This window comes from Phyllobates terribilis, unplaced genomic scaffold (genome assembly GCF_046119375.1).
Source record: "Phyllobates terribilis strain yellow unplaced genomic scaffold, ASM4611937v1 Scaffold_7__3_contigs__length_470593459, whole genome shotgun sequence".
Taxonomy (NCBI): Eukaryota; Metazoa; Chordata; class Amphibia; order Anura; family Dendrobatidae; genus Phyllobates; species Phyllobates terribilis.
Window position 1 is genome coordinate 426,166,868 of NW_027362767.1, and position 13,434 is coordinate 426,180,301.

At 44.3% G+C, this 13,434-nt stretch overlaps 1 protein-coding gene across 1 annotated transcript in view; it reads right to left on the minus strand.

Annotated features, from left to right (window-relative positions):
• LOC141155600 (HAUS augmin-like complex subunit 3) overlaps window positions 1-4,776 on the minus strand; it is a 34,347-nt gene extending 29,571 nt beyond the window's left edge. The window contains exons 1-3 of the mRNA XM_073642468.1: window positions 4,762-4,776; window positions 3,806-4,684; window positions 2,685-3,106 (exon numbers count right to left, since the gene is read on the minus strand). Of these exons, the coding sequence (XP_073498569.1) occupies window positions 2,685-3,106; window positions 3,806-4,684; window positions 4,762-4,776 (1,316 nt within the window). The remainder of the gene's footprint in view (window positions 1-2,684; window positions 3,107-3,805; window positions 4,685-4,761) is intronic.
• Window positions 4,777-13,434: the final 8,658 nt, after the last annotated feature.

Genomic DNA, 13,434 nt, shown 5'->3' on the forward strand with positions numbered 1-13,434 from the left:
CACGCAGCACACAAGGCCAAATCCCTACCAGGTATAGGGAATAAGGTACAAAATGCCTACAGTGTAAATAGCTACCCGGAAGGGTATAGTATTGTTTGTGTGAACTGGAAAAGTTATATGTGTGCATTTAGTTACCCGTAAAGGGTATAAAGACTTGCAGGCTGAGGACTGTGAGCAGCCAAAAACTGTCCATTGTAAATAGTTGCACTTATTAAACTGCCCCCTACTGGTTTTATATTAAAAGACCACTGAACAAAAACCCGTTTGGCGTGGCCGAAGACGTGGTCCAACACCTGGATCACTTATGCCCTGTAGCCACGCCCAGGGCCTACGTTGAGGGTTTTGGGACGGGTCCCTCATGCTATTCATGTTGCACCTACACCAGTGAGATGGACACCTGGTTATGGGACTCACTGTAACTTTGATACCTGTTATTGTTATCGTAATTGTTGTTGTGACCTGTTAACAAAAAAAAAAAAAAATTGCTTCAGTCCAGGAGTACTGAGTTGTACTAGGGGGGAATGTGGCACCCTGCTACACACAGGTACCACAGGACCCAAAAGGGTGCATGGACGGACTTCTCCACAAGAGGCCCTTACTACACACAGACACCTCCACCCTTCCACCTCATACCACCAGAGGGAGCCCTGTTAGGGATATATATACTAGAGAGCGGAGTTAGGTAGGCAGAGTGTGCTGACACTTTAGAGCAGCGAAGAAGCAGCACATGTTAGCTGCTGTGCTGAGGGCAAGTTAAGGCCTAAAGCACATGCTGAAGCCTGAGGGCCTAGAGCGTGGCCAGAGGCAAGGAGAGGAGAGAGAAGTGTTAGGGGGGCAGAGGAGCATCTGAAGCTCACCCCAGAACACAAGCCAGACACCGGGTCCGCGCCTACAGGGTCCTCTACACCCAGTAGGAATAATCGGTATACCAGGAGGATTCCAGACCCCTGGTCAACCTGAAGCTACAATCATCTACAGAACTAGGAACCATGAAGGCCCCAGCATCCAGGGATAGTGGTAGCCAGAGAAAAGTTCTTACAACCAAGCAGACAGGTGAGAGAGTGAAACAGTACGAAGCTAGGCCTAGTTCCAGGCTGGTCAGGAGCTTCAGAGAGAGAGAGGAAGAAACGGATCAGGAGGCCTACTACCCGCTCACTGGGGAGAGTCCAGAAGTGCACCCTTCCTTCTAAGTACCCTGGACCATACCTGCCATTTACACCAGTAAAGGTACTGAAGCGAATCCCCTGTGTGCATGTCCGTCATTCCCCCTGACCCGACTGTGCCACCTCTCACCTGCATCCCTTTCATCAACCCTGCCCCGGGGGCCCGCTCTGCCTGTGGGTAGCAGAGACATCTCAGCTGCCATCCCATCACCCCCGGAGGTCTGCAGCAGCGCAGGTACCCATTACCGGGAACCACAGGTGGCGTCACGAGACAAAACTGTTATTCATCCCTTCAAGCAACAAACCCCTTTTAAAGAGTGACCCCAGGGTACGGGCCCGGGAGCCCACTGCCGTGATATCCCACAGAAGGTCAAGGCATGAGCACAGAGTTTTCCCCCATATCCCCCTGGGCGAGTCAGCAGCAGCTGCTACAGAGGAGATGCCTGGCGGAGATAGGCTTTTTTTTGACAAAATCAGGGGTCTTAGAAGTCTGTTGATAAAAACCCCTTAAGGTATGTACACACAATGTATTTTTCAGGCACCATCCACTTGGTATTTTTATGATTTAACGGCCTTTGGCTCAGTCTTGAGCCATGGCAACTTGATGGATAAACACTCTGTAGGAAGATCGATCTTGTACAAGCCTACATAGGTCCACCAGGGTCTTCGCCACTGTTATCTTGATAGTAACAAGCCATCGGGTTGCTGGTCTTACTCTTCGCCTTGTTCCTTCTATTCTTCAGACCATGATGTCCTTCTTCAGTGATTGCTCTCTTCGTATGATGTGTCCAAAGTAGGCAAGTTGTAGCTTGGTGATCCTTGCTTCGAGTGACATGTCTAGCTTGATTTCTTCCAAAATTCATCTGTTTGTTCTTCTTGCCATCTTTGGTATTGATAACATCCTTCTAACATCGATTCTTCTTTCATCTTATTTCTTTATCGTCCAGGTTTAGCATCTGTATATCACCAGAGAGAAAAAAAAACAGACTATGTAGGAGCCGTGTCTTCGTTGCTAGTGAAATGTTCCTCAATTTGAAGTTCTTGTCCAGTGTCTTCATTGTTGATTTGCCCATAGCTATTCTCCTATCTTGAGTGATCATTGATCCGAGTAGGTTGAAGTCCTATACAACTTCTAGGTCCCCGTCCATCTCAAATGTGTTCTGGTTGTACAGGGCAGTAGTCAATATCTTTGTCTTCTTTGTATTGAGTAGCAGTCCCATGTTCGAGCTTTCCATCTTGACATTCCGTAATAAGTCCTTCATTACATCTACGCTTGTTACTATTAGCAATGTTGTATTGTCTGCGTATTTACACAAAAAGGCTTCAATAGCACTGGGACAATAATCTACTGGACACCAAACCCTGGAGAACGAACCCACAGGAAAAACACTAGAATATTTGGCGTGGTGACTAATGATCTACAAGGGAACCATAAGGAAAACTCTTTTGCCTGCTCAATATTTTTAAAGCAGTGGAGAATTTCTTACAGAAGCATTGACAATACGTCGCCTGCAGCCCCACCTGAGTGCGGTGTGGTCTTTGCTGTCCATACGTAGGGGTTTTAGCCAGGAAAATGAAAGCCTTGGATCCCTCTGTGTTCTTTTTCCAATCAAAGATGCTTTGTATCCTAGTCCGGACTTTAGATCTCGAAGATTTCGTTCAGTATTTTCATGTATGTGCATCTCTCTCTTTAAGCTCAGCTCCAGCAACTGGAGACGTGACAGGTGAGTGAGGAGGGCTTCTGCGACTGGAGCTTGGCTTCTCCCCACCTTCAATAACCTCTGCTTTTCTGCATCGATCCAACCATTATGTGCAGTAAGATACAATCCAAGCGAAACCTCACACACCAACAACGGAAGTCTCTGTGTCTGTAGGATTTCTACCGCTACCTCTAAGGACTGCACCTCTCTTTCCAATAGTGGTAAATGCAGAGGATCCCAAACCTGAAAATGAGGACATGAAACAAGTTACATGGGGGTGGACTAGTTGGAATAATCGGTTAGTGACTCAACAGGTTGCAAAATATATCAAATTGCTGTGGAACTCACCAGGTGATACAATGTACTGTACTTTCTAATGAAGCGTAACTTCTCCAAACAAAGTAAGAACGCACGGAGGGGCGAGATTTGGTATTGGCCTTTCATATCTAGGTTTAGCCAGGAAAGTAGGCCCCATTGTAATCTAGAAGGAGGGGAGGTGGTGCAAAAAGGGAAAGGGGAGATTTGCATATGACTTGCAAACATTTTTTGGGAGCGTGTGGAAGAGAGAAATGGACCATTGGAGGTATGGTACTTCTGGTGGTGACAGGAGCACTGCGGTGGTGTGCCTTAAGTACTAGGTCCAGTGAAAATTGGAGTTTGAGATAGGCACTAACCTTAACATATCGGTTCTTCGTGGTGACAGGGTGGTGCACCTGGGTGATTTGCCTATTGGTATTGCTAGGATTTCCAGTTGGGGCCATTTTTTTCAGTGTCTGGACTCCTTATTTAGATAGGATTATGGTGGGTGGTGTTTGCGTGTTGATGGGAGGTGGTCTATTTAGCCAGAGTGAACTCAGCAACAAGTTTGATGTAATTATAACTAATGAAAAATATCCAAATGACTGTTACCCATTCATCATTCTCCGACCACATGCCTCCTACCTGCTCTCCTGAATGAGCTTCCAGCCAAGCCATGCTCTCCATGTTTCCATGCAAGTTACCAAGAGCAATGCTCAACTCTATTCTCTGAGATGCCCATGATGTTCGTAGCCTGTCACTTTCTTTCTCCAGGGATTTATGTTGCTTTTCCAGTTCATCCTCTTTAACAGGTAACATTCCTTTGACTGCATCTTCTACCTTTTCCATGTAAGTGCCTTCAAAGCTTATGTAGCCTTCTATGTCAGCTGAAGATAGAAATATATTTCCTGGAAATTGGATTGAGTGACATTGCCCAAGTTCTGATACCCCATGTCCAAGTTTCACCAGACCTGCATTACAGTTCTGGTTTAGAGTCCACAGCTCTTTCTTCGTTTTATTCAAGCTTGTTTCCAATTCCTTCTCCATTTTCTGCAAGGAAATACGGTTTTGGGATAACGTCAACCCCAAGGACTCAATCTTATTACGGGATTGGATAAAATGTGCTTTAACAGTTCGCAAACTCTGTAGCTCTGCTTCCAGCTCCTTCAAACTCCTCATGTCTTCCTTCTCCCTTCTTACGTCACCTTTATCCCCATTTTTGCAGAGGTTTTGAAGTTCATTGGCTTCTAGAATTGGCTGGCCAGAGTCCAAAAGGGAGTTATATTCTTCTAGCTGTTCGCGGCTCAGAACATTGCGTTCATCCACCACCTCACAAAGCCATGCTAGGAAGCGTTCAACTTCTTCACTGCTCTCACAGAGCCAATCAAAATCTGCGCCCTTCAGATTTTGGACACCTGGAAAGTCGATCAGACGAAGCATCTCTACAAAATCCGACCCTTGTATTCGCTGAGGTTCGAAGAGGAAGGACGCGGAATGTTGTCGGGAAAGGGTGGGTGGTGGAACCTACAAGACAAAGGAGATGGGTCATCTACAAGACTCATCTATAAAGTGTGGCGCCATCTGTATAGTGCAATACTCACCAGATGGTTCGCCATTATATTCTTCTAAGGCGACTTTTCAGAGTCCTGAATCTAGAGAAGGTGAGATACACGTTACATCTTGTAAAAACATCTACTATGTGGTTTACCAAACTCAATTCCAGGATCTAAGAGGAATCATGCCAGATCGGAATAAATCCAGGGCAATGAAGGGGAGAATAAACGCCACGCCATTTCCTACAGTGTAAAATCTGCAGTGGATTATATAGACTTGCTGCAGATTTTTAAACCCATGACAAGCGCTATTACCAGCCAGGACTGTGGACGTCGGAGTCGGGGAAATTGAGGAGCCGGAGGTTTGGCTTACCGACACCACAGCCCTGATCACGGATCTCTGCAGATACAACCACACATAACCAGAAGATTTCATTTGGACATTTTGAGTTTATATTAGCTGTGCGATTTTTCCTTCATTTATGATCTCACCCCCAGGCTCCATGCACACACTGCACATTACGCCTTTTAAACTCAGGAGAACCCGCCAAGTCTTTCAAGCAGAAGAAACTGCAGAAAACTCTGAAATTTTTTTCCTGCAGTCTCTTATGTGTCTTTCTTTATCGTTTCCCTGAGCTTTTTTTTTTTTTTTTTTCTTCCAACTGTTTTGGCTGCCGGCGTTTTTTGTTTTTTTCTTTGGAGGGCTTTCCAATGTTTTTTCTGACATCTTGTCCCAGTCATTTTGTTGCCACTCCATTAAATCATGAACATCCCACTAGTGTTTTTTGCTTAAAAAATAAATAAATATGTCTGCCATCCTCTCAGCTTTCCCAGTGACTCGTCTTCGGAGTAGAAAACACCAGAATATCGGTCAGGTAGGTCATTCCTTTAGCCACTTGGCATTTTTGGAAACTTTGTCTGAACAGTCTGAACATATGCACAGTAAACCGTTTTCACATAGAAATACAGGTGTTCATTTTTGGAGAGTTTTCTGATACCCCAAGGCTATGAACCCACGATGCAGAAATGCTCCGGATTTTTCCTGAGCGTTTCTGGATCTCCCTGGCAGAAAAAACGCATGCGGATTGTACATGCGGATTGTACATGCGGATTGTACATGCGGATTGCACATGCGGATTTCCTGCCAGGGACATGCAGATGTGAAGCGTTCTTCACATGTATTTCCGCATGCGGGTTAACAAGCGCTTTCCAAGCAATTTTAGCATCACTTGGAAAGTGCTTGTCAACTTGGTCACACTATAAAAATCCATGCAACAGGCATGGATTTATATAGTATGACCGTAAAAGAATGTTTAAAAATAAAAAAAAATATATATACTTACCCTCTGAGGGCCCCCGGTGTCTTGCTTTGCTCCGGTCCTGGCTGCCGGCAGATCACGGTACACTGTCCTGAAAGACCTGCCGTCACATGACTATGACGTCACCGCAGGTCCTTCAGTCCTTCGCAATTTGCTGGCAAAGGAGGACGAGTGTAGTGGGGGCCGCCAGAAGGTAAATATAATATTTATTTTTTATTTTATTCTTTTTTTCACAGGTTCTATGGTACCCCGGTCTGGATGAGAGTCTTCTCTTCTCCACACCCGGGTACCATCCGCACATAGAAACGCATAATATCCGTGAGTACAAATGTACTGACACGGATTATATGCGTTTCAATGAAAGTCAATGGCAGCGATTACGCTGAATGTCCGCAAAATTAATGGACATACTGCAGATTTTTGAGCACAACATGGGCATTGACATTGCGACTTGACATTGGGGACCATGGGGGACGGATTACCAAGCGTTTCGGCTGCGGAAATTCCGCAGCCTAAACGCTTGAAAAACGCATAGTGGGCACACAGCCTAAAAGTTATGTGCACAATAAATGTTTGTTTTTTTTAAAGGAGGTTTTCGAGCAGAAACTCTCCAAAATCCCCAAAAACTGCTTAAAAAATTCTTGGAAAAAATTAACATCAAGTTATTTGTATATCAAATACACCATTTTTGGAGGAGGCTTTTACAGAGTTTCTGCTCCAAGAAAGCCTAAAAAAAAACAACTCAGTTCACCTACACCCCAAGAGTCTTTTTTTTTTTTTTTCCCCACGGAATTATCCGTGGACAGGTGAAAAATAAAAATTACTCTTCTGGTTTCCATAAAAATCGGCCAAATTTACAAGCCTGAAAGGCAAAGAATTGCACAGCGGTCTGTAATGAAAATCGCTAACTTTTTTTTTTTTTTTTTTCACTCAGTTTTTGCAAAATAGTGAAATAGCATTGTGTATTTTTATTTATTTTTTTGGGGAAGATTTAAAAAAAAAAATTGCAGTAAGGGCAGGGTAAAACGGTCATGGAATCATTGGTCCGGTTGCATCCAAACTACTGTGTTGATCCGCTCGGAGCACATGGACCATCTGAACGAAGGTCTTAAAGAAAACACAACCAGTCGGCACGCTCAAAGACAAAAAACACAAAACCATCAACTAATTCCAGCCGGAATATGGCGCAGGGTAAGGATTATACTGTGTTATATCCACACCTACATTAAGTTTTTAGGGGATCGCCCAAGTTTGCAAACTGCTTACCTAGAGGCCTGAAAAGTGCCCTATTATGACCATCACCATCTACCTGGACGTCTTGGGCTGTGCACAGTTCGGCTTCCTCCAGGTTGGAGTAATTGACTTTCACCTGCGGCAGAATTAACCCTTTTTACCAGGAGAGATTAACACTTGTCTGTGTAGATTAGCTAAATCTTCTTGGAGTTTGTTCCCACGTAACAAAATCCACTGCAGATTCTATCACGGACACGCAGCACAATCCGCCGGTGTTACATGTGGACGTTGTTCTGGATTTGCCACAGATTTCATCTGGTCTTATACAATGTTTGACCCAGATTCCACATAGGTTACAATCTGATTGTTATTGTTGGTTGCGATGACGTTTGTGGTTGTAATCAGCCAATGTGGTAAAAATCATAAAGGCAAAACTGCGTATGTTTTATGGGAATTTGCCTGGACTCTGATGTGACATTGCAGGGGAAACATTATGTCACCTGTAAGATCCATATAGTCAAGTACTGCATCCAAGAAATGAGGTGAAAAGTAAGTTCAGCCTCCACATGTGAATACACCGTAAAGGCTTCTTTGCACTTTGGATTTTCCCTCTGGATTTGGGCATGGAAAATGCACAGCAGATTTTAATAGCTGCAAAGTGAAAAATTTTCATCCACTCGTTGCGGATAATTTTTGTGCAAAAAGTAAACTGCACTGTGGATATTCACACAGCACGTCAATTCTCACTGCGGATTTTCACCTTCTTATAGGACAAAAATCTAATCCGCGGTAATAATGCAGGATCCGGCTGGGGCTACACAGCAATCTGAGATTTAGCTAAGATGGTGACAGCACGTCGCAGACACGTTGCACGGATGCTCTTGGTCACACGACTTGACTGTGAATTACTGTCGGTATTGGGGCAGATAAAAGAGGACACATTCAGAGATAATTTGAAGTCCACGTCTCCATGGGCCACCGCTCTTTTGGTGGCTCAAGAGCGTCCTGCACATTACTAAGCAGGTTTTTTTTCTGCTAGGCCAGGTGTGTCATTTAGATGTCGATGCAGTCGCCGAGTTTTCCTCTGGCAAATCTCCTTCAGAAAAACACTGACAGCCATTTTCCTGAAACAGCATTTTCTGCAGATTTTTGCGGGCAGAAGCCTTCTGAATAATGTAATGAACATGTTATTTCTTTTAACCACTTCTGCATTTCTGTATCCTGAAGCAGTTAAAATGATGGACATTAGACCACAGCCCCACAATCAGTATTTGATCAGTATTCAGTCAGTATTTTATCTCAGGAGTGGGAGCCAAAACCAGGTGAGGAACAATCAGAGAAAAGGTAGAATAGAAACAAGTCACCAATTCTGCATTTATCTCCCACTCCTGATCAAAAATACTGACCGAATACTTACCAAATACTGATAGTGGTGCCATGGCCTTAGACTGAACATGTGCACGTTTTTACATTGCTGTGCATTATATTTCTTTTATGGGGCACTTTTGCAGGCAGATTCCGCCTAAAAAAAGACGTTATGTGCACATAGCCTTGTGTTGGATTAGTATTCTTCAAAGCTTTGATATATGAACTTTATTTTTTTAATTTCTTTTTTTTCAACCATTTCTGCAAGAATTTGACTAGGTTCAGACTTTTTGACCGTGTGTTCATTTTGGACAGGCGCTGAGGAGAACCCGTTTTATTCTCTCCATCCATCACTGGCTGACTTCGGCTGATACACAGATCGGTGATTTGGGATTGATCTGCGTGCCAGAAATGGATGAGCGACACTGACAGCATACGGTGGGAGTCCTTTATACCCTCATTATCAGGTGCTCCCTTAGGGGGATATGTTTTATGCTTTTGTTTTTTTTCCTAAATTTCTGCTCCGACTGCATCATTTTTTTATTTATTTTTTTGCTAAACTCAAATATGACTTTATTGTAGGTAACTTGAATGACCTAAAACCTTTTCTTGCAAATTTTCTACATTCATTCAATGTATCTGCCATGTCGTCCTCCTACTTTCTATCAGCATGCTCTACTGCTGTATACAACCGCCATCATTTTGCTATTTGTATACCGTTCTTCTGCTTTGGTATTTTTTGGAAAACCAAGGAAAAAACTAAAAGAAATAAAGTATATCGGTGACCATTTTTCTTAATAATAAAAGTACACATCACAGATTTAACTAGAGTAAACTATAACCTACAATGTCCCCTAGACTGAAAATAAAATATTCATTATATTCCTTATGAGATTAGCTAAAAAAAAGGTGTAAGGTTGTAGGTGGACGGCAACAATAACGCGGAGGCTGGGATGTCCTGTTGCTGAGATATTAGCAATCAAAGTATTTGGCTCCTAATGAGTTAACACCCACTTGAATTCAAGAAAAGTTGTCAGATAGTTTTCACTGGGGGTGTGGTCTTCTTCTCCCTTTTTGAGTTACTATTTAATAATACTCACTTGGACTTAATAAAAGATAACACATTAGGTGCCAAATCCCTGGCTAAGTTGAACTGAATGTTATCAGATAGCAGCTCACACAAGAAGAAGTACACGCCCCCAGTGAAAACTATCTGATAACACAAAAGTTAACTCATTAAGTGCCAAGCACTTTGATTGCTGGTTTCTCCGCAACAGAGAGGTGATATTAAAAGATAACACAAACGTTTTATTCGGCTGTGGAGCCTCTATTACATCGTGTGTCCAGTTCAACATGAAAAATTTGGTGAAATTTCCTATTTAAAGCATTCCTGTCTTCTCAGATGAATTTTTAGAATAAGTTGTAGCGTGTGCACATGAGGAATAACATTAATTCAGTTTTCCCCTCTACAGGCGCCATCTCAAATTTTAGTCGTCATTGAGCTAGAAGGTGGAGACTAATGTCTCTAATACACAGCACACACAGAGATGAGGGATTCCAGCTCTCCTGACTCTATGTAGCACATATCAAATAGATAATGGGTGCTCACTGTATATAAACGGTGCTCAGGAGTAATGAACAGTCTAAAAAATATATAAACTCCGGCACTTTGGTAATATTATGCAAAAGAATTTTATTGTACAGTCAAGTGAAAAAAACCCCACTGTAGATACATAAAGATGGACAAGAAATAATGAATTACTAATAGAGAGTTGTGTATTTGTTTTATGACGCAATATTTTTTTTTATTTGTTTTTTTATTTGTATTCTTTATTTTGGTGACCTGGTAATCATGAGATACTTGAATGATATAAGTTTAAACCTTTCGTTGTTGTTCTATATATGTGTGGCACCCCAGGGGTCTGGTTTCCACAGTAACAAGCAATCTTATGTCTGAGAGCAGGTGGGAGGTCTCTTGGCCAGGGATCCTGTGCATGCCACACCTCCTGCCCAGTCTTGGGAGGGGAAGACCTTCCCCTATATAAACCCGGGGCTGAAGCAGGGTTAGTCAGTCAAGGAGAGTAGAGACAAGAAACAGTCACAGGAAGAAACAGCAGAAGCTCAGTGGGAGCAATACTACTACAAGTCAGGGGCTGGCAGCTGCAGAGCTCGCCCTGACTGAGAAGCTTTCTTACCGGACCCGGCGTCCGAGGCTGTGGGGACTAACTCTTACCCAGCAGCAGAAGCCGACCGGCAGGGGATTTCAGGTCCTCAGGCCCAGAAACCCGAAGGCACGGTCACACGCGTGGGACCAGCGCCGCCATCGTGGAGCGGAAGCCATTAGAAGGCCCCGAGTCACCGGCCATACGGGTGAGCACCACACGGTACACTCAGGGACGTGGGCTACTTATATCCGCTTCTAGCAAGGTAGCCAGAAGAGTACAGTCAGTTTGGGAGGCCTACAACTCCGCCTGGCCAGGGGAGATCCCATCTGCTCAAGGACTGACCAGGCCCCGTTCGCTAGCAAGTACTCCGGGAGGGTCTATCGTTGTTACCAGTAAAGACCCTGAATTACACCGCACCGTCTCTGAGTGGTTCCTGCTACCCTCATCTTCCACGTCGGCTGCCCTGAGGCCATACCCCTCCCGTTGGGGGTTATACTATCACGCTGCACAATTCTACACCGGCCTCAGCGGTCTGCCCTGCAGCGGCAGCTCCATAGCTGCAAATCAACGGGTGGCGTAGTCGACACTCAAATAACATCTATCAAGACTGCCACACACTGAGTTGACTCCCTGGGCACGGACCGGGTCCCCGCCACTCGGAGACTACATCCCTCATCTGATCCGGTTCCGGGTAAGCCCCCGTGCGCGAGACGCTGCGCGACACAGCAGGCCCAGGGGCGCGTCATATGCAGATACCTCGAGAAAGGCCTATGAGAGGCCGAAATGTTGGGAACTAATATCTGTTTTCATTTGAGTCTACCGCCCTTTTTTTTTCACTTCACTGTACAATAAAATTATTTTGCATCTATGTAGCACATGTTAGAAACAGCAATAGCATATAGGACATTATCTAGAGGTACTGAGCAGTGTAGCTGTGAATCCAGTTTAGAATTAATTAAATTTTCTAAAACCTGCATCTCCATGTAGTGTATTGGTGCTGGTCTGCTCTCTCACACAGCTGAGTGCTCTCTCTTCCCCTCTCTGTAGACTTTAACAGGAACTATAAACCAACTTTTCAATTAGCTGATAACTCATCTTGGTTTGATTAAAGCAGATCTGAGCTGTTTTTTTCAGTGGATGGTGAGTTCAGGTGACAAAGGAAGGCATAAAAAGTGGAAAGAGAAGCAAATTTTACTGATGAGATACACTTCTCACAAAAAAGTTAGGGATATTTGGCTTTCGGGAGAAATTTATGGAAAACGTAAAAAGTTCACACTACAGTGATATTTTACCATGACATTCGGGTATTTAAGTAGAAGCAGCAATGGTGATTTCCTCATCTCAAACAATTTATTGCAGCAAAAGCCAATAACAGTGGTGGGTATACCCCAACAACAAAAGTCACTGTATCAATAACTTATCATGTGGCCTTGAGCATCAATTGCAGCTTGACAACGACGTCTCATGCTGTTCACAAATGGGGTTCTTGTCTGCTGAGTTCATGTCATCCCACTCTACTTGAAGGGAGGCCCTCAGGTCATTGAGGTTCTGGGGTACAGAGTTATGAGCCTCTACACAGTGACTCAGTTGATCCCATAGGTTTTCTATGGGATTCAGGTCTGCAGAAAGTGCAGGTCTCTCCATTTGAGGTTCCCCAGGATTCAGCAGCCGTTCCTTAATGATGCGACCTTGATGAGCTGTTGTCCATGAAGATGAAATTAGGCCTGAGTTGTTGTCACGGGTGTGTTGCCACGAAGATCGTCACGAGTACACAGCCTGACTTCTCGCAGCTGACTTGTTGGTGCTTTGTGTTTTCTCGGCAGTGAAGGAGTTAATTCTCTCTCTCTCTGGGCTAGCTGAGGTCCAGCCTCGCCCAGCTGCAATCAATGCCTCGTTAGTGAGACTCCTTTATATTCCTGCAGGTCTGTTTGTGAGGTGTCGGTGAAAGCTTTTCATTCTGACTTACAGAGCGGATCGTGGTGTTTGGAGTTGCTGAGATAAGTGTATTTGAAAGTGTTATTTCCCTTTCCTCGCTTTATCATTTATCTCCTTTCCCGTTGGTGTTCCCTCTGTTGTAGTTTTGTTGAAGTTGTATGCAAGGTGGTTTTGGTTTTTCCCTTGTACTGTCTCGTTCGTCTAAATACTGTGTGTGGGCATATTATTGCTGGTTCCCTATTGTTGTGATCGGGGTCCTTCTCAGGACTAGATTACTGTGGTGCAGGGATCCTCAGGAGGTAGGGGTTACGCTGGCGGCCTGGACCTCTGTACCTTTAACAGTACCTCCAGGATGAGGGATTAGTCAGGGCCCCAGCTTAGGGTCAGCTTAGGCCCCCTACCTCCAGTATTCTGTGACAGTGTGACAGTTGTTTGTGCAGAGGCACAATGACTGGATTAATGATGTTATTCAAGCAGTAAGGGCTTTGTCACAAAGTGTATGGCAGTTCTGTATTGACTAGACATCTGCCCACACTTACACCACCACCAAAGGCTCGTCTGGTGACAACAGTGGCTCATGCATAGTTCTCTCCTTGAAGTCTCCAAAATCATTGGCGGCCATCATTTATGCTCAGCGTGAATCGACATCCATCAGTGAACAGCATTGAAGCCACTGGTCTCTCGTCCAACGTAGATGCTCCCTG